The 23953-nt window shown below is 39.5% G+C and overlaps 1 protein-coding gene across 8 annotated transcripts in view; it reads right to left on the reverse strand.

The window, feature by feature from the left end:
* Window positions 1-23953, reverse strand: part of AFF4 (ALF transcription elongation factor 4) — a 52040-nt gene that overhangs the window by 6328 nt on the left and 21759 nt on the right. For 5 of the 8 annotated variants that reach the window (XM_086758594.1, XM_086758590.1, XM_086758591.1 and 2 more), the window contains 18 exons: window positions 23718-23762; window positions 22658-22744; window positions 17824-17860; window positions 16280-16328; window positions 15457-15477; window positions 14846-14900; window positions 13818-13855; window positions 13295-13457; window positions 11852-12769; window positions 9450-9538; window positions 7908-8139; window positions 5638-5735; window positions 3835-3898; window positions 3551-3687; window positions 3082-3153; window positions 2282-2375; window positions 1218-1261; window positions 160-380 (listed from right to left, as the gene is read on the reverse strand). In XM_086758594.1, coding sequence (XP_086614720.1) covers window positions 160-380; window positions 1218-1261; window positions 2282-2375; window positions 3082-3153; window positions 3551-3687; window positions 3835-3898; window positions 5638-5735; window positions 7908-8139; window positions 9450-9538; window positions 11852-12769; window positions 13295-13457; window positions 13818-13855; window positions 14846-14900; window positions 15457-15477; window positions 16280-16328; window positions 17824-17860; window positions 22658-22744; window positions 23718-23762 — 2464 coding nt within the window. Of the gene's footprint in view, window positions 1-159; window positions 381-1217; window positions 1262-2281; window positions 2376-3081; window positions 3154-3550; window positions 3688-3834; window positions 3899-5637; window positions 5736-7907; window positions 8140-9449; window positions 9539-11851; window positions 12770-13294; window positions 13458-13817; window positions 13856-14845; window positions 14901-15419; window positions 15478-16279; window positions 16329-17823; window positions 17861-22657; window positions 22745-23717; window positions 23763-23953 lie in introns of all 8 variants that reach the window. The other 3 variants (XM_086758593.1, XM_086758587.1, XM_086758595.1) reach the window with 3 other exon arrangements.

Consider the following 23953-nt stretch of genomic DNA (forward strand, 5'->3'; position numbering starts at 1 on the left):
ATCACCGTAACCGAAGGTCTAACTTTCCATCTTACTTTTTGCAGAGGACCTGGTTAAGCACCCTGCGCACCATTAACCGCACCTCCAGAATTCAAAGCCTGTGACATTTCAGCACGCTCTGGTACACCTGATGTACAATCCACCTGTGCCAGCCCTCACCTTTCTGTTCTTTAGACAGCTGTTCGGCTTGGTCCCAAATTTCAGTGGCATAGAGGAAGTTGGACGTAACTTGGACGTAGCTGGCTGCCATCTGATGGATCCTCTGAGGGATCGTCACCGAAGACCCGCTCCCTGAAGGGTTGGCTGCCCCGGAAGAGTAATTTCCTGAATTCCCTGGAGACAGCTTTGGAGAGACTGGAGACGGCATACCGACAGGCTTGCTGCTTATCCAAAGAAAAACAGTAAATTGTAAAATGCATACCCAAGATGTACTTCAGGCACATCATGCTGCAAGATGCCCTCTAAGACCTCTCTTCCCACCTCTCAGGGTGTGAGATGCTAAAGTACTCCCACTCTACACATCAAGAAGTCAGGATTTACCCTGCAACAAATGAAATGCATGAGCTGGTAGCAACTGCTGAGAATCCTCCAACTCTTATGTTTTAGCTTGACAGCCAAAACCTAACCACCAAACTTCATCATCATTTAATTCAATAAAATCTTAAATTCATTGTTCAAATAAACGGGACCTTAAAGAACAATAATGAAAACATGACAACTACATGGTAACTATTCTGATGTAATATTACACTTTCGGATAACACGATGTAAAATCTGAAATGCCCTCCTAAAACTCAGAGTAATCTATCAAAGGTCCACCGTTAGGTTTTAAGGAACAGAAGTAAATTGCTATACGATGGAACAGACAACCCTGACAGTACTTGCAGCATTAACAAAGCTAGGGTTTTGAGGGAAAAAGCATCGAGCAAAACAGCAAAACTCACTGCGGTAAGTGCCTTATGTGTTAGTGACGTACTGACCCTTTTTTTGCAACAAGTTGTCTGACAAACTCTCAGCAGAGCACGATCACATCCAGTTGTCTTCCAAACCCTCTACCAGGATAACTACGCGAACAACTGAATCAAACCTACACCCTTAGAACAATCACCCCACACTTCAAAGAGAGAAAAGCTCCTCTCTGAGCACCTCAGGCACACAGTTTATGTAGAAAACGATCTCTAAGTTGAGAAATACAGGTAACAGCTTTTAGGACTTACCTTCCCATACCAGGCGACGGTGCTTGAGAATTATTATAGGAGTTCTGCTTGGGGGAAAAAGAAATTTGTCATCTGATTTATGTTTATACTTTAACTAGTTATACTTTATCTGGTTATTTAATTGGTTATTTTTCACCAAATTATTTGTTGTCGTTTTTCTTTTAAGCAATAACCAACATTCTGAATAATGTAACAGTAAATTCAAATTTGGGATAATATCCTTTTTACTCACGACTAAGACAAAAATTAAGTGACTATTCTAGTAATACAAAGAAGGCCACTAAATGTATATAGGACTGGAGTACTCCTCTGTTCTAACCATTAGATTCGATTGCCTCTTATGAGAATATTTTGGTTTTTTCAGCCCACTAATAGGAAGAAATCTGTTATTACTGGCACTGCACAATTAAAGATGTCTCAAAAAAATCTGAGAAGTCAGGCATGTGACAAGTCTGCTTCCTCTCAGTATAGATAGCTGGAAGTTTCAGAGAAACCCAACGACATCAGTCATAGTCACCTATCCTCAAGTGTTCCTTTGAAAAATCTCAGTCTAGATTAAGGACTAAATAACATTACAGAAGTATCATAACTTTTCTGATCTGTAACATTTTGGTGCAAATCAATTCATTCAAAGGATGTGTCTCTTGATCTCCTTCCCTGACAGCACTTTTAAATCAGTTGTGCAGGAATTTAGATAAATTGAGGGTGGGGAGTGAATACTCCCTTAAGCTTAAACATGAAAGTGAGGTTTCAGCTTGCTATACCTGCAGCAAGAAAAACGTTTTTAAATCCTCCTTGAAGCCTACTAAATTTATTAAAGAAGACAAAAGCTAGATTAAATTATTAATAGAGAGCTATCACGCCAGGACCAGTAGGGTTATGACAGCCATGCTCTCTCATCCCAGAACTACTTAACTTTAACATACTTCCACAGTCCAGTTCTACACAGGGTATGTTCCAAGTTCACATGGAGCAGTCTGACAATCGGATTCAGGAATTTAAAGTGACGTAGGTCTTTAATTTGATTAGGTTTTAATATACTAAGAAAATACATATGGAATTACCTTCAGATGTTCAGTCAGAGTTTTAGAATACTTCAACGCACTTTCCTTTTTCAGTTTGAAAAGCCTTAGGTATAGTAGAGATTGACACCGAAGACTGACCAAAGACAGAATAACAAAACATTCAGAGTTAAAAATCAGGTTTATCACAACTGAATGAAGTTCAAAAACCTAGTAGCTGTGTTTCTAAAGCTTTCTCTGCCAACTCTCAATTTGTAGGTCTACCAAAAAAAACAAAAGCATCCTTAAATTGTCAAGGAAACAAAACCATAGCTTTGTGTGCCTTAAGCTGAAACTATAATTTTCAGTGATCTTGCCGATATAATCAGTTTTCAGTTCTCAGCTTAGGACAGAACACTAAGTTAGTTCCTAGACAAAGGTTTCATTTATTTTTCGGTCGCATCAGGACATGCTGGCACGGCCTCCCCTTTCTCTTCCACCTGACACCTCCTGGTTCTGGTTCTCTATACCTGCTGCAGCTACTGCATTAATCCAGGAGGCGAGTGACAATTCTTTACAGCCAGTCCAAATTCTGACTCATCACTGGGTGACAACATAGGAAAGACTCCCTCCTTTCTGCTGTCACTCCTCAATATTTCAAAGATTTGGCCCTTGTTGTCAACATCCCCTCTGCCCAACTATACAGTCATCAGATATACAGCATTAATCTTTATGTACAGCCACGTGGAAATCCCCTGTATTTGGTTCAGAAACACCTGACAACTCTGTGCAATACAATATTTGATGCAGATAAAATATTTGAAACTAATCAGGGCACTGCATTAAGTTCAGAATACACATACCAAAGCACTGCTAGCCTTTTATCCGCAGCCGTAGCATCCGGCGCCAAGTAATTCTTCAGTTTCATAGTGTATCTACAAACAGAGGCATCAAGTAAACAACAAAATAAGGACTACAGTATAATTTATCCAGCACAAAAGACTGATGCTCTTATCAATTTCTAGTTTCAGCTGTCCTCACCATTTCAGGAGTCTCTCTTACATCCTAAACAAAACGCTGACTAGGTAGTAATCGGAATAATTTTGCTTCTCACATGTTACGTATTGAGAGCCTCAGCAGAAAAGATCTCAACCTTCACGAAAACACTTTAAGAATCAGCAACTGGAACAAACTGGTAAGTGATCCAGTTTTACTGGAGAATGATGAGAGATTTCAAAAGTTGGTGGCAGAAGTTCAGTAAAATCTAGAAGCTCTGATTTCCAGACCTCTTTCCCACCCACTTGATTTTTGTACATGCTTTGCAATGCTTACTTGATTAATTCCACAGTTTCTGAATACATAGGGAACGGGGACTTGGATTCCTGAGCATTTTTCTCCAATGCATTCCCACACTCAATGAACGACACTACAGCATCTAGGTAGTACACAGCCTTCTCAAACCTGTCAGACTGAGGAGATTGGAAAAAAACTTTTAAGGACAAAAACCAGTGAGGAAGTGCAAGAAAGTTGCAGTACAGAAAGGCAGCAAAATGGCAAGAGCATTAAAATTCCAGTATAATGTGCAAACATTGGATAAGTCTTGGAGGTTTACTTACCAACGCATCTGCATTATGTTTTAACTTCTTTGCTTCTTGTAAATAATGATCAGCTGAGTAAGTCCTGCAACAGAGGACACAAATTTATGCACTCGGCCCCACCCACACTGCTTCTCCTTTTACGAAGCTTCTTCATGTTGCCAAATTTCTTATTCTTTCTGTCTAACTCAAGTTCCAGGAGCTACACTATGATAAAACAGTTTTAAAGACTGTTAAAATAGTTAAGTAGTATGATTAGTTACAGCACAATAAAATTGTTAAACAGTTTAAAGTTAGTTCTCTGGTTTCAGGTAATTCAAAACAGTTCTTCAAGCAAGTTGACAAGAACACATGATTTGTTTAAATTTAATGCATTTGATAGTCAAGTAAACCAAACACTTGACCAAACAACAGGGGCAGGGGAAGGAAAACACCCACAAAATTTGAGGACAAATTAATCCAGCACCTCCGGGACTAGCATTACCGAGGGGGTAAAATATTTAAAAATTATGATAATAATACAAAATCATCAAGACGTATTCAGGTGTTAATTGCTTTTGCTTGGCTACCCAAGACAATCAATGCTAAATGACTTTCATAGGAAGATTAGAGGGTAATCATAAAAGTGCAATTATATATTTCAATATATTAACTTACGAGTTGATTAAAGTTTGAAATAAATTCTCTCATCCATCCTATCTTACTTGTCTAAGAATTAAATATACTTCACATCACAATTTTTAACAGCCCACTTACAGGAAATCTGTGTCATTGGAAAGCAACAGTTAACATAAAAAAACCCAAAACACATTATATACCTACAAAATTAGTTCAATCAGTTCTAGGCGCAAAAAATCCTAAAAGTCTCAATCATAACCATAAGGTTACAACATGTCACCAATCTAAAGCACAATTCCTGCTCCTTGGAGGGTGCTCTCTCTCTGTTTTCCTATACTTCTATACCGATTCAGATTTTTTTCTTTTTTTTTGTAGTTTGATCCTATCTCTATTTCTTGGAATGATTACAAGATCTCTGTAAATTACTTTGTCCTAAATGATTGATCGTGTACTCTAATAACCTAATGCACTTGACCTTCTTCTTTCTTTTTATTTCTTAAGTAATAACTATTAGGAGAAAAACACTAACCAGCTAGCTTGCCCCATTCCAAACAGTTCTTAACCAGGAAGTTATGTTTGGTATGAACGTAACTTTATCTGTAAAGTGAATTTCAAGAACAACAAAGAGAAACACTTTAAGAGCAAGCATTGTGCTGAGTTTCAAGGTGGTACAAGTGAAACCTAAAGTCTGCACGAGACAGTAAAATATCTGTTTTATTTTCTTTTCAAGATATTTTTCTTTGACCCCACAGGATTAAATCCCATTCCCACTCTTGTGGACCTGGAATTTTAAGAATGAAAGCTCTGCTATCAATGACCACAACTCCTCACCCTAGAGGACATGGGCTCTGTTGAGAAGAGAAAAGGCAGATAGGTAGCAGCAGCATCCTGGTAAGGTGAGAAGGACTCATCAACATTTAAAAACAGAAAAACCCTGAGCTATTGAAGTCTACTGCATGGTTCTTTTATGCTCTGCAGGAATGCACAGGGCAGGCTGCAGTTCCTCCTGAAGGACTTGCTAAGTACACGGCACAGCGAGCAGTCAGACAAGCACATCACTGCAGGAACAACGTGCAGCTCTCCAGAGGTTAAGCTGGTACTTAACATCTCCTGTGAAGCAAAACGACAACTCTCCTCCGCGGGGAGCTGGCTGTGCTCCAAGATTCACAGCCCCACAGAGGGAAAGGCACCTTTCTCTGTTCTTACCTATCATCAAAAACAAGTTTTGCTCTTCTCGACTTTGAGCTTTCTGTAGATGGAGCAGATGCAGGAGGGCAGTTCGATGAATTGTTCAGAATCTTTTCCTGAAAGGAAAATTGTTGCCAAATAATACATTTAAATTTAATAAATTTAAAGAGCTGTTAAATCTTCTCTGTCTTCAAGAAAAGCACTTGCTGTATAAATTTCTCCCATGACTTCATATACAAGGTTGGTTTTGCACCTGCTTTGGCTGCCATTCACCACAGACAGTAACACAGCTTCCACAAGGCTTTCACCTAATGCTGGCACAGAGGGAAACACAGAGGCTATAATCAAGCTCCTCGCTCAGATACACCAGATCATCTCCACTAGAGGAAGGAACGCAGCCAAAGCTTTCTAGACACACCTTGGTCCAGGAAATCCCTCCCTGAATCTCCCATGTCACTATTTCTAAGTCCTGTTTTTCCACTCTAACAAAGAGGTGATTAATATTTTTATGATTTCTCAGTTCTTGCAACAATACACTCTGCTGAATATCTTTGCTTTGAAAAAAAAATACATATTTTTGAAGGATAAGCATCATCTTCAGGGAGAAAAGTTAGCTGTCTTCACAACACACTGTCCTTGGTCCCCCTAAATTATACACAGCTCAACATGACACTAAAGACCAGACACCAGAAACATTCTGTGAATCGTAAGTGAATCCATATTTAGTAGCTAAACAATATAAAACAACTCCCCAGCTCCATACGTGTTTTATGCTCTCCTGATTTATCATGACCAAAGGCCATCCATAGTGATGTATTTCATAACCTACACTTATCAGATGTTGCTAACCAGAGGATCCCAGAGTTGCAAGGCACCAGATTTGCACAGCAACGTTCTTTCTACCATTGTAATGTAGGAACAATCACAAAACATGCAGTGAAACGCAGGGCGAGTACGTACTACTTTATGGAAGGCATGACCAAGCATATCTGAAGTACAAAATGATAAAAATCTCACAAATTAACAACTGGCTTAGGGACATTTCTACGCTGATGAACAAAGAAAGGGCAGAGCCTCAGCCTGCAAGGTAAATTCACTATCTACCGTTCCTGGAAGTGTCTTATGCAGCCAGCAACGTACGCAACCGTGCCAGGCTTCTCAAATCTCATAGTATCGGCATCTGAAGGAATACAGCACGTCTCCCAGTCCAGACACTCATGAACTCCACCCTGATGACTAAGGTACTTTCTGCTATTGCTAATGTCTATTTGCTGCTTTACTCCTCCGCAAATCAATTATCTTCCCTGAACATTTTTAGACTTTGCCTCTAAGCTTTTCAGAGACTGCAAATCCAACTGAGGTTTAGCAGCTGCTTAAACTACTGGAGTTTCCGCAGCCCGCCAGAGACTCTGGAGCTTTCCTGCAGAGCACTGGGAGACAGCCGCACCAGCACCGGCAGCACACACTGGAATCACAAAGGCAAAGGTGAAATCCTCCCAGTCAAACACACTCCCCTCAACAGCTGGCTATACAATTGAAACTGCTTATCACAGGTATACAACAGTATGTGCTCAGATGTCCTCACAGGGTAATTTCTGTGCAGTAATACACATTTATAGATTGACAAAAAAGCACGTTACAATTTAGTGACCTAAGAGTATCACCTTCCTATATTTTTAAATTCCATCATCTAAATAACCTTCCTAACCTAAATCCCTTCAGAAACATTTTCTGCATCATCTTTATAATCACATTTTCTCCACTACAACCACGGAGAGCACGGTACATTCCTGAGCTGGAGTTAAAAGAATCCTTCTGGGGTCCCACAACATCATAAACGAGAGTCAGAGCTCCGTACACCAGCACTGAGTGTGGACTGAGCTCCTGCTCTCCTTAAAAAACAGGGCAAGATCTGTATCTGCTCCGATGAGGTAAGAGTAACCTCATTGTTCCATGTACTGTTGTGCAAAGAGCTTTCTAGTGGTACTTCTTACCAAGAAATTAAACAATAAATAAGCACCAGCAGTAATCAGAAGATGACTAGACACATTTCACTAATTAACATAAGAATTTGGTAGAAATAAGCATTAGTATTCCGTGATCTCTCCCAAGTTATTTTCTAATTTATAGACTTCCAAGGCACTTGAGCACTACAACATGAAACAACGCGTATCTAAAACTAATTACATTTTAACTTGAACTGCAAATTATGGTTTAGATCACACTGAGCACATCAAACTGCAAAGCAAAGAAGCAAGCTGACGGGATTTACAGAACAAGCCCTTTACCTTGGTTTCTTTAGCACTGCTGGAGCTCTTCCCCTCCGTCTTCTTCTGTTTAGAAGATGAGCTGCTTTTACTGCTACTCTCCTTGCTAAGGTTGCTGCTAGACTTTAAGGAAGACGACTGACTGACCGTCCTCTTCCGGGACCCGTGCTCTTGCTTGGAATCTTTCTGCAGGACCAGGGCAGCAGGAGACGGCAGTAAGTCCTTCTCTTTAACAGCACTTGGCTTTGAAGACCTAGACAAAATGATTAAACTTAGGTTTTGGGTTTCTTTCCTTAAAAAACAAAACCAAACCCAACCAACCAAACAAACAAAAAAAAAACAAAAAACCCAACACCACAAAACTTTTTAAAAAATGTTAAATATATATTTAAAAAAACCAACCAACCAAATGAGATTTTTATTGATAGACCTAGCAAACCAGATATGGAGGAAAAGAAAGAGAACCATCATCTCAGTGAGCAGGTTTCTATGAAGCCAGATTGAACTCGTTTCACCATTTTATTTGTTCTGACCTGAAAACACAGTAGGCAAGTTCTAACCATAAAACCACATCCCTACAACAGTTCTTAAAAAAACCACCCTACACACTTACCCCGTAAGAAATTAATGTCAACGTTAGCGCCAGCCTGTCTGTTGCAGACTACTCAGCCTAAGAGCTCAGAAAACGATGGCTCAGATAAATGTTCTCCGGAACCCAGGAAACTGGAAAATTTTCTCAGCATAGCCTTGGCTACTGAATGCTACTGTTGACTGCTATAATAATAACTTCTACACATTTTTATAACATCATATAATTTCATTTAATTAAATGTCCTTCAGATAACTGTGCTGGCAATCAGGCAAATATGAAAAATAATAGGTAAAAAAGCATAATCAAGCTAGAAATGCACCCGTTCATTCTACATCTGTTTCCTACCAAATAGTAAGGCACTGTTTAATTAAGAATGGGCAAACAAGATTTCTAGCATCCTGTGTGCTGTAGGTTCTCACATATTTGTAATTTGGTGGTAATTACAATGCAGAAATATTTTCCATGACATAATTATACCAGTTTTCAATTGCTTGATCTGAAATAGCAGAGTTTTAAAAGGCAGTGGGAAAAAAACTTACTCTTTCCTGGGGATTAACACTGACCATGAAATAAATAAAAAAAAGCAACATAGCTATTACAAAAAACATGGAGAATTACAGAAATAACATACAAGTAAAAGAGTATTAAACGATATTATTGATTTGCTAATTCTGTATTACTCCGCTTTTGTGTCACTCACACTTTTCTTTAGCTAATCTGTCAGCCAAATGTAAGGCTAAATCCATGGATCCAAATCTCAACGCCATCAAGCTTCCCAGACAATGCCAATTAAGTAACTCATTTGCAGTTTACAATTTGCTCAATGGAGAATTACCAGACTGAGCTAATTTAAAAGCACAGATTTTGCAAGATCAAAAAGCTAGATGCAGAGCTGATTTCTAAGACAGGCACCCATCTTCTCCTTGATGACCCTGAGCCTTCAATATCGAAAACCTCACCAGGATACTCACTCCCTACTGCTAGAAGTCTTGTGTCCTGATGGAGCTTTTTCTTCCAGTTTCGTTTTCTTGCTTTCACTGGCTCTGTTTTCGTCCTCATTCTGAATAAAGCAAACAAGAAATACATCCAGGCAAACATCCACGTTTACAGTTTCACTGCGAGTGGCAATGTTTCAATTAAGAAATTTAATTTAGCAGGTGTTTTGCAGTGTACAGAAAAGATATGTACAGACCACAAAAATATGCCCTACAGCATCTAGTCCGTATCAAATAGTTAACCAGACCCTGATATTGGAACATAATGAAAAATGAAGTCTGGCTTCTAAATTACCAACCTGTATAAAAAAAGTAGCAGCTAAGTTGCTCATTTTAGCACAAACATATTATCATTATGAAATACCAGAAAATCCACCAAAGGCTTCAATGAGGAACCGGGAAACAGATTTTATGTTATGGAGTCTACCAGAGGTGTCTTATGAATGCCAGAAAAAGTTAAGTAAGTCTTGCAGTCTATTAAAGCAAGCTCAGAGATGTTCAAGACTAGATTTTTATATAAATTTAATCCTAAAGTCAAAGGGTCTCAAAGGTGAATTTCTAAGCTGTCTTCAGCAGGCACTGCAAGCATCAATACAGTGAATAAGATGGAAAATAGGGCTTCACAGAATTAATCACCTGGTAACACAACCCCGATTCAAACCCTAAAAGTTTCATTTTTGTTAAACCTGTGCTGCAACCCTGAGCCTTATGATCAAGGAAACACATGAGCAAGTGACGTGTAGAAATCAAGTGGTGACAGCTGCGCACAGAGCACTCACAAACCTAAAATCTGGAGGGGTGGGAGGAGAGGTGGGGCTTTCTTTAGTTGCCTCAAACAGGCTTGCATCTTCTCTGGTATGCACCAGTAAGCATCAGAGTAGTCTGAGGATTCAAAACAATTAAGAATCAGACTAATAGCTGGGATAAAGCCTGAAGTTAATTGGTCTTATCAAAGCTTACTGGTTTAGATGCAAGAGCACAGATCTTTAATGCTGTTAACTCTAAACGTGTACTGAAAGGGACAACTGGTGAAAGAAATAGAAGTCAGTGTATTCAGAGCTACTGGAGCATGTGAGTGCATTCCCAGGAACATTAGGAATTATACAGTAACACTTGCAAAAAATCACTGGTTAATCACTGTACTGGTCAGAGTTATTCCTGTTTTACCAAAAAAGCTTGTACTTTCTTACTTCCTTACCCAGAGAAAATAGGAAACTTAGTTAGGAACAGCACAGGAGATACCTCTGTTTGCAGTTACATGTCAAATCTCCTAGACAACGCTAATTTCAGTAAGTGATCAAATTTACTTAGGTTGTTCAGCAGCAAAACTGGTTTCACTGAAATTATCTATCTCCTCTGGAGAGCCAAACGGCGCTCTCATTGATATAATATAATCCTTTGATTCCACCTGTCAACAGAGTCTTACAACCACTGCCAAACCCCTGTCAAAATGAAATTCTCAGAATGAAATCCAGAGTAGCGTGGCAGTTTTCGAATCCCTGAACCAGGGCTTCACAGCCCTAACTTCAGGGAAATCAGCAACTTATAAAAACTCATTGGATCAGGGAGTCCACCTGACAGTCACAGGTTTCCTCTTATACAGACCGTCTGTGTTCTGAGGTTTCTAAAAGCCGTTTAAAATTACACCACCACCTCCGTCTTACCGTTCCCCCATCCAAGAGCATTACTTCTATCCAGCTCTCTCATTGATTCCTGTCCATTTTACTGCCCCCAGACACTCCTGCTTTTTATTTATAGGTGAGAAGATTAAATGCTTTTTTGGGAAAAGATTAAATATCATTATGGAGAGATCCCTCTGCTCCCAGTAAAGCAGCGCCCCTGATATTACGGTTCCTGCTGCTGCCATGCCCCAGGCCCATTTCTGCCCCATCCCTTGTCCTGGCAACACGCAATCGCATGATTCACTGGTTCAAGGAGCTGATCCAGCTGAAAAAAACTGCTTTTTTTTTTTTTTTTTGGCCAGGTGAATTTTCCATTGGATCAGCTGCCTGAGCTGGCCTGCAGTGCAGCAGGGGCTGGTGCCAGATCAAGTGGAGGCATGAGAGGGCAGGATGCAGCGCTCAGAGGTACAGAAGCCGTGCCACCTCCACGAGCTCTAGCTACCGTGCTGCCACTCCTATAGGTGCAGCCTTCCGCCTTCCCCTCTTCACTCCAAAAGAAAATCCCAGCAGTCTCCACTATAACAGCAGAGGGATGATCAATGCGTTCTGCACAAACAGCTGGCCAAAGCCATCTCCTAAATTGCTCAGAGTCACTACACTGAGGTACGATCTGGGCTGCTGGGCTACACGCTCGACACCAGTAGCAATCCACTAAGGGGCTGAGATAACAGGTAAATCCGTCTACAAAATCATCACCTGCTTATGTTTCCTTTTGCCTTTTGTAGAACTTTTGTCAGATTGCTGCTTCTGGGATTCTCTTGTGTGCTTCTCTGGCACATTTTTCTTTTCCACTTTGGGTGCATCAGCATCCTTGTAAGGCTTCCCTGGTATTCTTGATAAGAGGCTCAGGTCAATCTTCACAATAAGTGGGTACCTTTCATCAGGATCACTGAGTGGTGAAAGAAGCTCTTTCTCTTCCATAGGAGAGAACATTCTTTGCCGAAAAAAGCTGTCATCCTCCTCCATGGAAGATTTAACAGGAGTCCTATTGCTCTCAGAGTATTTGGGTGTTTGTGATGAAGGAGGCAGGCTCTCATTTTCATCTGAATCAGAGGATGAGGTATCTGTGTCTATGAATTCCCTGGATTTCTGGGCAGATTTGCTTGAAGCCTTATATTTCTTTTTCTCTGCTGTAGGCCGAGGGGAAGATTTGGGCTCTTTCTTTATATTGGGTTTTCTGGAGCCTTTTGTGGCTGCCTTGTGCCTGTTGGAAGGTATATTTGTTGCCATGTCTACTGGGGTTTCGCTTTCTATTTTAAGACCTCCTCTAGGCTCTTCAACGGACGTCTTTTCCGCTTTCTTGGGCTGCTTTTTACCAACAGTCCTCCTCTGCGTTGAGCTGTCACTCTGGGCAGGTGATTTCTGCCTGCCGCGACTGCTCTCTGAGCCCTTTTGGGTGGGTTTGGAATCTCGCCCCGGTGTGGAAGAGATCGAATCCTTGGATCCACTTTGATCGGCGTACCCGCTCCCTGTCCCCTGATCCCGTCCCTCTTTTTTGTAGCCTTGGGAGGATGGGATATTGCTGTCCACGGAAGAAGCTGGTGACACTTTATGCGAGTTAACTTTGTTCAACCAGTTATCCAGTTGCCACTTGTTTGTTGGCGGTGGCTCTGGCTAAAAACAAATTAAAAAAGAACGTTACATAAAATATTTCCCATTTCTTCCATCTTTTCTATGGGACAGCTGTACTACGTTGCATGCCAAAGCAAGAGGTATACAAAAAAACCTGAGATAACTAACGAATGAAGCACAGGTTGATGAATACAGGTACAAATAACAGCTCTAATTTTTCCTTTACCTTTAGCAGCTATCAGTAGGCAATACTTGCTGCCATAGCTTTCCAGACTAAAAGCCCGCCATTTTTTAAGCTACTGTTACTGTATATAATTTTTGCACTGGTGGTAAAAATCACCTCAAAGTCAAACATCAGATGTACGCTTATATAAAGAGTTGTTACCCTATCCAATTACAGGTACTTCAGCAAAAGAATATTCCATCTTGAAAGTAATCCCATGTTTGTCAGCCTAACTTTTTTTTTAAGAAACAGTTAGAGAATTTTTTTGTTTGTTTGTTTTGTTTTTAAAACTCCTTATTAATGCCAAGCTAATGAAGACAGCCCAAACACGTGTCAAATCCTACCTCAGGGGATGCACTCTGTGATGGTTCATTAGCTTCACTGTCACTGGAACTGCTTTCACTTTCAGAGTCAGATCCTGAACTGCTTTCAGATCCACTGTGGCTGCTCGAGTCATCCCTTGAATTATCTGCTCCTTCGCTGTTATGCTGAGAAGGTTCAGAATTACTGAAAACAAAAATGAGGAAAAATAAACAAACACGACCCAAAGCACAAATAGATCCTAGAAGTCCTTTCAGTAGAAAGAATAAAATGTAATATTTTAATTAACATTTACTAGAAAATTCAACATAACTGAATGCAGTTCACCTTGGAAACAAACAACAGCCTTTGTTTACTCCCCTCCCCAAAGAGGTTAGTATAACTTGCAAGATATACGCTCTTTAATCACTGATTACATTCTAATCACTTCTTGCTTTAACACGAAAGGCAAACATGAATTTTAGAAACGAGATCAAGTCAAGAGCGCTGACTGGATTGAATATCACCGCTCTACTTTCTATGCCGCAATCCGCCAGGAATGCCTACCTTCCAGGTGTGCTCCTTGGCACTGTCTTATCGCAGTCCTGCAATTAAAAAGAAGAGCATGAAGCTTCTAGAAGTTACTTTAGGACTGTATATATAATTAAATTGCAAAGCATCAATTTAAAGCCTTTACATTTTAAAAATTATGTAGCCTGAATAGCATCCTAATTCAGTACTTGCAGCAGTTTAAATTTGTTTGCATTTTCCTTATACAGAAAGCAAAAATGAATCAGACTTTTCTCCAAGTTTTCACCACATGAGTCCCACATATTCTGACCGCAGTTCCAAGAGCTCCTGTTTCCACCACTCACTAATACCACGCGTCCATCTTTTCAAATCAGATGAATCAACATGTTACAATGCTATGCCTGAGATGTCTAGAGTACTAGGAGTTCACCAACTAAATATACTACCTCAAAGTTTTCCACATGAAGAAAATAAAGTACTAGAACTGAGAAGAGGAAGAAACGAAACAAAAGAGGAGTGTGGATCACTGCTGGGTAGCACATAAAAATACCCTGCAGGTATTTTTAACTTTGCATGCTAGATGCCATTTCTGGCAGAAGCTGCACAAAGTAATATTGCCAAAGATGAAAAAAGAAATTTTTCAACAAAAATAAAGGTGCCGTTACACTCCCAGTTACAGGTACAGTATCGCTCATCATCCCAAACACAGTCCCAAAATACTGAACGGCAGAATATGAAGGATTCTGTTTTTAAATGGTGGGCCTTTACCTATGTTTTAAAGCACACTATTGCCATTTTATGTTCAGAGAAAGCCCATCTGAAACCAGCAAAACAAGATTTTCTAGATAAAAGCATACTGTTTCCACAAAACAGATCATTTTCCCCAAGTTTACATTTAGGAATATCTGAAGTTTGTCTAAAAACATGCCATTCGATTTTTGTTTCTTATCGTAAATCTCCTCTTAAGCCGCTCAGTTTTTTGTTGGAATATCAAACACTGCTGAGCTACTGAACCGTGAGCGCATTCGCTACGTTTTTCTGAAACTCTAATTTAACGAACATACCTGCTCTCCATCGCTGTCTTCACTACTGCTAAGTTTTAAGTCATCTTTCAACATACTAAGTAAAAGGGAGAAAGTGAGACAAGTTTTTCCACGTACTTTAATTACTTTCAAAGCATTCTTCTATGTTTCAACACAGCACTGTTTATACTACAAAGTAGGCTGCGTGGGTGAAATCCACAAGATACCATTCTAACTCACCATTCTTAAAAATTAAATGTTAAGTAATTCTTTAGAGAAGAATAAGGATTCTAGTACTTTGACTCCTTAGTCCATTCTGTTAAATTTAGAAAAGGAGTTGAGTTTGACGCACTTTACTAACGCGGGAGGAGCTAACTTGTGTATGTTCAATTTCTTACACACTATGGCCAAGACCACTGTTTAAAATAAGATCAAGAAACTACTGCCTGTTTCCTGTCTCGTGGTAACAGTGCAACCGTTCTAAGCCATAATTATTTTATTATTATTCAAAGCCATAATTATTTATGGTAGTCATACATACACACACAGTTTCACAATACTGAAATATGTGAACACACTCAAAACATACAGCAGGGTACAGGGCCTTTGTGCTTACTGAAAAACATCTTTGATAGAAAAATAAAACATCTTACTCTGTCTGGTTCGATTCACATCTGGAGAAAGAAATGAGAAAGGGTTAAAAGTTTAAGGCTTCTGAATTTCAAAGTATAGCTGTTCTACTGATGATCTGAAAAGAAACACCAACTAGGATCTAATTCCTGAAATATTTTTCATTGCTATCCTTTTACAAAAAAAAAGCATTTTTCTCCTTTTTTATGTGTTTTGACCAGATCACAATTCCTGTGAGGTTTAAAAAAATTATTTTAAACTGTATTGTCACAGTAAATATCTTCTCAACTTTCCTCCTATGCATCCCAGTTCAACATACGTCCAGTGCCAGCTCTTTTTCTTAGCAGTTCTCTCATTCCCCAGCTTTGGAGACAGCACAGTTCCTTCTTAGTGGTCTATACTGCTGTGACAGAAGCAAAGCCAGAACAGCTCCCCATCCTGTCTATTTGTGCAACCGCTACAGGGTGCTTCCAGCTGACAGCTCAGCAACGCACACGTTTGGTAAGTCCCATCCCATCCTGCCCACTCTTATCTGCTGATACTTTTCTGGTTCACAAGGGAATTCCGAGGTCCAAACCCTTGCACACCTATCCTGACAACTGACAGGAAAACAGGGGAACGGAAAGGCAGCACAGTGGATTTATTATTCACTTCAATGTGCAGTATTTGGTCTACTGCCTCAGAAAGTGGCTGCTTAAAAGTGATCCCCTTCTTCTGCCAGTCAAGGAGAAGTATCCTCCAGTGTCTGTGCAAGAACTGACATGTTCTAGTAAAAGAAACGGCTATTTTCCAAGTCTTTTAAAATTCAACTGTTGTTTGAGAAATGTATTCTCAACAGCCACTTACGATTTGGATTGATGGCCATTGGATGTTTTTGATGAAGGATTATATCGTTCTAGAAGAAAAAAAAAAAATGCACAAGTTGAAAATGGAGCCAGCAAAATAAGTCACTCTTTAGTTGCCAGAAGTACAGAGTCTTGGATAAACCAAGAACAGCTGACCAGGCAGGAGAAAGCCATAACCAGGTGATGCCAGGTAAATCTCCCACACTGAAGAAGTGAGTGGATGCAGAGACAAAACAGTAGATACAGTGAAAGAATTCAATCAATAAAATCTAGAAAATTATTTAAATCATTGCTGTCTAAACCAAGACACAATTAATTTGTTATTAATGGTGTGCAAAACAGCTTTGCTTCTATCAAGATTAATCTATTGCCTTCTATGTGCAGGATACAGGACATGTCAGAGCCTGACAGGCTGATCTTTGTTCCAGCATCCCTATGTAGCTTTTTAGCAGCTGAGCAATCTTTGGATCCAGAAATCAAACTCAGAAAACAATTCTTACAAAAGGAATACATATTGATATAATCTGCTCTTCAGTTTTGTTGTTTTTTCTTCCCTTTTCTTTAATTCTGGTAAATTGCTAAGCATTGCTCAACAGTTCAGCTGTTAAAAGTTTCCCAGAAAATTCACACAGGAGTTGAAGACTGGCTCTGTGCTGTGACCAACCTTGCCTCTCCATTTACACATTTAAAGACCAGTTGCTCCTATAACGTCAGTCTCTGGTTTAGCATGGTGGAGTTATATTTTAGTTTCCTTAATTCCCCACTGTCTCAGGTGTTTAGATTAAGCTGCTTGTGAGTATCTAAGAATAAACCATTCTTGTTTTACTATTTAATCTGTTTAATCACTTCAAGAGGGAGTGGAAAGACTTTTGGAAGGTGACAGCACAGATCTAATTCAGTTTTACCTGGTTCGTTCCTTGTGTTAAATTACTCATTTCAGTAACATTCAAAACAACAATACAGCTAAAGAGAAATAAAAGCTGCTTTTGTCTAAAATCTGAACATGCATTCTGGGACAAGAAATGCAAGGGTATTGCTAAGCATATTACTACATGAGTTCTTGACCAGTTCTCTCTCTTGATTCTAAAATGACAAAGTGAAAACGAACAGTGAAACTCCAATGTGCTTTTTCTATTTAAATATAAACATAAGCACTATTTTGGTTCCTAATATGTCCCCCAGCAGTGATTTGTGGTTTTTAAAGGGTGTTTTGCTTTAGTACTCAACTATTTTCAATTAGATTAACCAAGGAGGCATTTTTTCAAGAATTAGAAAACATGACAAATTAAAAAATAATCTTTTTTTTTCCCCCCTAGAAGACAGTAACATCCTTGACAACTCTATTAACAAGACATGCAAAAGAAAACCAAGCAATTGTTTTATAGGTTAAAACTTGGGAAAGTACAGAAATCTTTACCTAGATTCCATCCTAGGACTAGCCTGGAAAATCTCATACTCTAAAAAGCACGACATCTTAAGAGATGCTAAGAATACTGAACCACAACAAAAACATTAGACAGATTACAGGAAGTTTAATATACTTACTCTGCTCTCCAGTGCCGAAACTGGACTGTTGAGACTCCTAAGGGAATAAAGGATCACAAGTGGGTTTTTTTTAACATATCAAAAACCATGCTGTAATTAAGATACTCTTTCCACTTAAAATGATAGCACCTAACCGCTAAAAAAACCTAACCCAAAAAAAACCTAACAAAAAAGAAAGAGTGATTCTTTACCTGGGCCCGACCTCCTCTAACGAGCTCTAACGGCAGAGTCAGCACAGGGCAGGAGGCTCCACGCTCCTCTCAGCTCCGCTCTCCCACTTGCTTGCTTTTAAGAAGCTCCAAAATCCCTATGCAACTTCCATAAATCCCATCTTTATGTATGTTTAGCCTGGACAGAAACCGTTCAGTATGTTTTTCTTTACCTTCCTTATACACGGGAAAGCTTTGCTGCTTGTTTTACGTATTTTCATTCAAATTATTTTCTCTGCGTTTTTATTTTTCAGACACATACAGCATTGTGGTGGACAAGCAATGAGTACGACATTAACAACCTATCGCCAACAAAAAAAAAAAAATCTCAGCTACAAAGGAGTCCAAGAGACAATGGAACTTAAAATCTCCCGGCAAAGGCCAACTCTTTGGGTAATTAGGCTGTTCCCTCGTACAAAAGCCAAGAAACAACGGCCTGTAACTTCCTTCAATATCTAACGAATCTGGTACCTATAAATCTAGCCTTGGAAGATGAAGCCTTGCAAAGTTCAGCACTTGTATGATCTTCATGATTCCCATTCCAAGAGACCCAGTCCTGTTTCCCAAACACAGCAGATTATACATTTTTTACAAACACTAAAATACTGCTTTAACAAACAAACAGGCAGAGGCTGCTGAGTTACTGAAAACCTACTTCTAGGCTAGGGTGCCATTTTAAAACAGGACCTTCCCGACCTCGCTTTCAAAGGAGGACAAACGCTGGCCCCATAAATAAAAACTGAAAGTGTTTGACTCAATTAATAAAGCTATATACACACACTTTACTTTAATGCTCTGGCAATGGCAAACCAGAATAACCATTCAGCAATGAAATCCGGTGGTTTTGGTATACCTGGGAACCAGTCTTCCCAAACAGCCAAGTCAGTGATGTGCAGCAGTTACATGTGCAATTTACAAAATCTAATTTGTTAAGCTTTACAAAGCAAAGCACTCTTAGATATTTCTAATTTCCTTTAACTTTTTATTTCAAAAATGAAAGCAGCTGCAATAATGCATTGAACAAGTATTTTTTTCATAGGGAACTCGATTGGGAACTTTCCTTGTAAGGTGTTTCAAACGCCTCTAATCTTTACTAACAGAAGGAAAGCGACAGTAAAAATAAAATTAACCTAAATTTAAAGTGGAAAATGAAGCTGGAGAGAAGCCTTGTGACTTCAGCAGAAAGCAAGTTACAACTCCTTCAAAATAAAAACTGAATTTTATCTTTCACATAGGTACGAGGAATGCAAGTGTGATTCCCTGACTGCTTTTTTCCACTGCTGGCTTACACAAGTTGACAAACTATAAGTCAAAAAGAAATACAGATCATACCGTAATCAAACACCGCATCTACCCAGCAACTGCGCTGGGGACAAGGAACTGGCACTTTCTCACCAGCACACGTATCACAAATTCTGCAGAAAACACCTGCCTAATTGCTCACTTTAGTCAACTTCCTATTTCTAAGGCACAGTGCAGTCTTTCAGTTCAGGGCACTTTAACGAGGTGTTATGTTTAAATGTGCAACTTTTTCCAACTCTCTTGCCATCTATTTTGTCTTTGAACACATATTTCTTTAAGAAACTCAGAGATTTAAAAAAAAAAAAAAAAAAAAAAGCTGTACTTTCAACTCCAAAGTTATAGCAGTATCTTCTAAAGGTCTACTTCAGAAAGAAGAAATTAAAAACATCTTAAAGGAAGGAAACCCTTTTAATTGAAGTAGAGTAGACTGCTGAGGTTAGATAGTGAAGACACTTAAGCTGGAAACAAAATCGCAGCTTGTACTCAAAACACACAAACCGTGGAAAGAAAACCACTTGCCAGCTGGATAGAACGGCAGTTGGGTACCGAAGTCTCATTTGTAGGTTACCAGCTTGGCTGTAGTCCCGGTTGTGGTGAATGAGACCCACTTCCATTTAATGTTTGAAAACTCAGGTCAGATCTCATTTTTACTTCTCAGAAGACGCAGCTGGGTTTCTTAACATATTTTACAAACATGCCAGTAATTTTGGAGTTTTTGACCGCGAGCCCATGGATATATACAGGATAAAATTCTAAAGTGTTAAGTCACTGGATAACATTTTTTATCAAGAATCAGGAATCTCCATTTTTTTCATAGCATCCATAAAACTTTCCCTGACCTATTTTCATGAAGTTTTTTATCATCTGATTCAAAGACTTCCTGGTAATTATTAGATATATTTATAGTAATGCAGAGAGGCCCTGCTCAGAAGTTTGTGTTCCTTCAAGCTACTCACTATTTACACATAGGGAAAATCATCTTATCCGAACAGTCTTACAAATAAAATTGACTGGTCCACCAAAGGGAGCTTAATTTTATGGGCGCGGGCAAAACATAGCAAACTTCTGCACGCCAGAGGCATGCTGTCAAACACTGCAGCATATTACTTGTAAATAAATTGAGCACAGTATTAACCAGAGCAAGCTTTCCTCGAACAGTACCGCTTGATTAAAGTAAACTACTGTTTTGATTTGTTTTCTGAATTCTGCTCTGGGGCCAGACTGCACAAGCCTATGGCTCGCTTACTGACTGGAATTCTGCGAAGATGCTGCTGCCAAGAATGACAGAGGGGAGAAGGCAGAGGAAATTACAAGCTTTGGACGTGGAGAGAGAATTTGACAAAGTTCCATGGCTAAGATGTGCAGCCACAAAACAAAAAAGCTGGCAAAAAGTCAAAAGACTCAGAGTAGCCATAAATGGAATTTTTTGCAAACTAGGTGAAGAAACACAATCCACGTTGATAGGTTCAAAAAACCACAATCTACCTTTTTTGTTCAAATATCAACAAGACTGCAACCTTACGTAGTTTCTGCGTCACAGCGACATACATATCTCTGCACACCTTCTTTCTCCCCAGACTGAGCCAAATACCAGAGAAACGCAGAAACAAGCAGTTCCAGCAACCCCACAATCAAGTGTTCTCAAAAGCATGTGAAGGGAAAACATCGCCCCAAAGGCTGAGGAATAAATACTCAAAGCAGCAGAATGAGCATCTTTGTTGATGAGGAAAGCTATGGAATTTCTTTCTTTACTATAAAAGGTAAGAATTTTTTCCAAGTTCACAGTTCTATATAAAATAGATCCCTGACTAAAGGCAATATATTCAAGATGAATATTGATCTAACTCATCATTTTAACGTTAAGAAACTAGACGACGGCATTTGTTTCTAGATATGCCTTCAAAAGCGAAGCTGAGACCTGAACAGCATGTTCTGCATTTTCAGCTCTCTGGAGAGAAGCAAGCGAGAGGCAGTGAGACAGGAACACACAACAGAGCGCGATGACACCAGGATTGCCCACAGCTCTGGGATATCTAGCCAGTAAGAGAACTTGAGCCATTTAACTCTGCACCAGTCTGCAGGAGTTTTGTGGATGTGCACTTACAACATGGTAGCCGGAACATTTGGCCAAAAGAAAGTGATGCCAGAGCATTCACATAAGACAATCGGTTTAGACAGATTACATCACAGACCTCAGCAAAAAAAAAAAAAATCCTAAACTACTTCACTGTTCTGTTCTGGGGAGCAATTTGGATCAAACAGGAAACTGAGCAGCAAGTGGTGCTGTAGAACAGCAGTCTGGTCAGAAAAAGTGTAGTCTTCACTATTACAACAGTAACTTTTAAAAGACAAACAGCATAATTTCTTCACTCTGAAGTTATGCCAGATTAGGGGTGGAGTGCTCCAATCCATTTCAGAGATACGTTGAGTCTGGAGAAAAATTGTATTGTTGAGTTAAATCTCTTACTGTTAATCAGGAAACAAAACAAATTCTTGAATGAGTCAGCTATCGCAAGCCGAACTGTACGTGCTGAAGCTGCTACCCACAGCTATCTACCCTGCCTATCTCCACCCTGCCTACCCACCAGCTTCCACGATACTGCAGATTGCAGAGCTGTATTTCAAGACAAACAATCACCAGTGCCAGTCTGCCTTAAAACCCTGCGGCTGGGGCTGCCAGATCCAGCGTCAGGGAAGGGAGCAAGCAGCCAAGAGCAAGAGAACTCCTTCCTCAGAGGTGTCAGCTCAAGCAGGTCTCCTGGAAACATGCCCTGTGCTGAAAACGGCAGCAAAGAGCAATTGATTTCTCTTTAGAATTAATAGCTTACACACTTCAGTTGTTAAGCACATGGGAGGTTAGGAAGAGGATCTTTCCAAACGAGTGATATGTATGCAGAAAAAAACATTTACATTTCTTAGCATTTACCAGCCAGCCTCCGTTACTTTGGTAGATGGAGGTAAACACAACATTTGCTTGGTTCTACACAAAACAGTGCAAAGTGTTTCCTTAATGGGGGGAAAAAGACTCAATGACATTTTCAAGCTTCACAAGTGTCCTGAAGGTCTGAATTTATGAATCAAAAATTAAAAAGTAAAAATGTGACAGACATCTTTTCAGACTGCTCTCTGTGTGTAAACCAGAGGAAAACGATGACATTCTTCACAAGGCTACTGCTGACAAATGTTGTGAAGCAAGATAAAGAGAAACAAAGCACCGAAACAAACCCAGAACTATACAGAATTGAATTTAAGAGTTCCAAAATTCTGATCTTTAATAGGAGTTACTCTTTCAACAGCATTCAGGATCTCACTGCAGCACTGACCTTTGTTGGAAAAGGAAATTTTGATGGTTCAGTTTTGCACGGCGTATGAATAGCAGTCAGTGGAGGAGGCCAAGAATGGGTCATCTCCTATAATCAGAACAAAAAAGAAAAGCCATTAAAAAAATTAAAGCAAAGATTTCAAGTTACAATCTTGATTCACATTGTAACCCTGTCTCTCAATTTTCAGTTCATTGTCCACACTTCACTAAGCTTTATATATTCAAATCTTAATTTCCCAAACGCGTAACAAAGATTTGCACATAAATCTTAAATTGTTACCCATGAGAACAGATAGTTAAGACACAGTAACAAGCACAAAGGCATAGATCAATAAAATTGGTTGGCCTGAACATAAACTGCAGTAGAAGTCAGAATCTGATAATTTCAGACTGTGAAGAGCACATGTAGGATACAGGAGTAGGAAGAAGAATCCTAGGAAAGGGAAGCCTATAAAGTTTGAGGAAAAAGGGGAAAAATCAAATGCCTAAAGCTGGAAAGAAAGTGCCTTGTATTCTCTCAGAGCATCTCCAAAGACCATGGAGGACTAAAGGTCAGAGCAAATGGTATGCCATGGAAATGCTCAAGAGGAACCTGCTTATTTTTTTGTGACAGTAGACATACGACCAGGGGATCATGAGGTGTAAAAGGACTTGAGAAAATAACCTAGGTAGAAGAGAAGGGAAAGTTCTGCTGTGGGGTAGCAAAAAAATTACTATAATCTAAAAAGATACAAGAATGTAAGGACTGTATTTTGGTGGAAGAAATGGCTAATTCTGGTTAGGTTAACAGGGAGGTGGCCTAGAGGAACAGGAATGCAGTGAGGATGTCCAGCAGATGATGTGCACACCCAGCAATGCCCAGTGCCCAGCTCACACACAGCTCTGCTTCCAGTTTTCCCTGGTCTACCTGCACTAGAGGAGTAATCAAAGAGACCTCCTGTAACGACTTGCAGCCAAAGTCAATTTAAAAGGCACTAATCAACTGCAGAGTACTTTCCACCTCCTTAGTAATGTTTGTATTTTCAACAAATAAGTTACGAACAAAAGCACAGAGAACTTACTTTTAGAATTTCATCCACACAGCTCACATCACCAGATGCTGATGCCTACAAATCAAAACTCAAGATTAATGTCTCCTAAAGCAAATTTTCCTTAAAAGATCCCAGGGGCTAGAAAGAGTTAAAAACAAACTTCAATCCTTATCACGATTCATATGGAATCTATATAGATATAAGCAGATGTTGCTAATTCTTTTCAGCAACATTAATTTTAATATCAGGTAGATCCATATTTTTAT

This window comes from Chlamydotis macqueenii, chromosome 14 (assembly GCF_036417535.1).
Source record: "Chlamydotis macqueenii isolate bChlMac1 chromosome 14, bChlMac1.mat, whole genome shotgun sequence".
NCBI lineage: Eukaryota > Metazoa > Chordata > Aves > Otidiformes > Otididae > Chlamydotis > Chlamydotis macqueenii.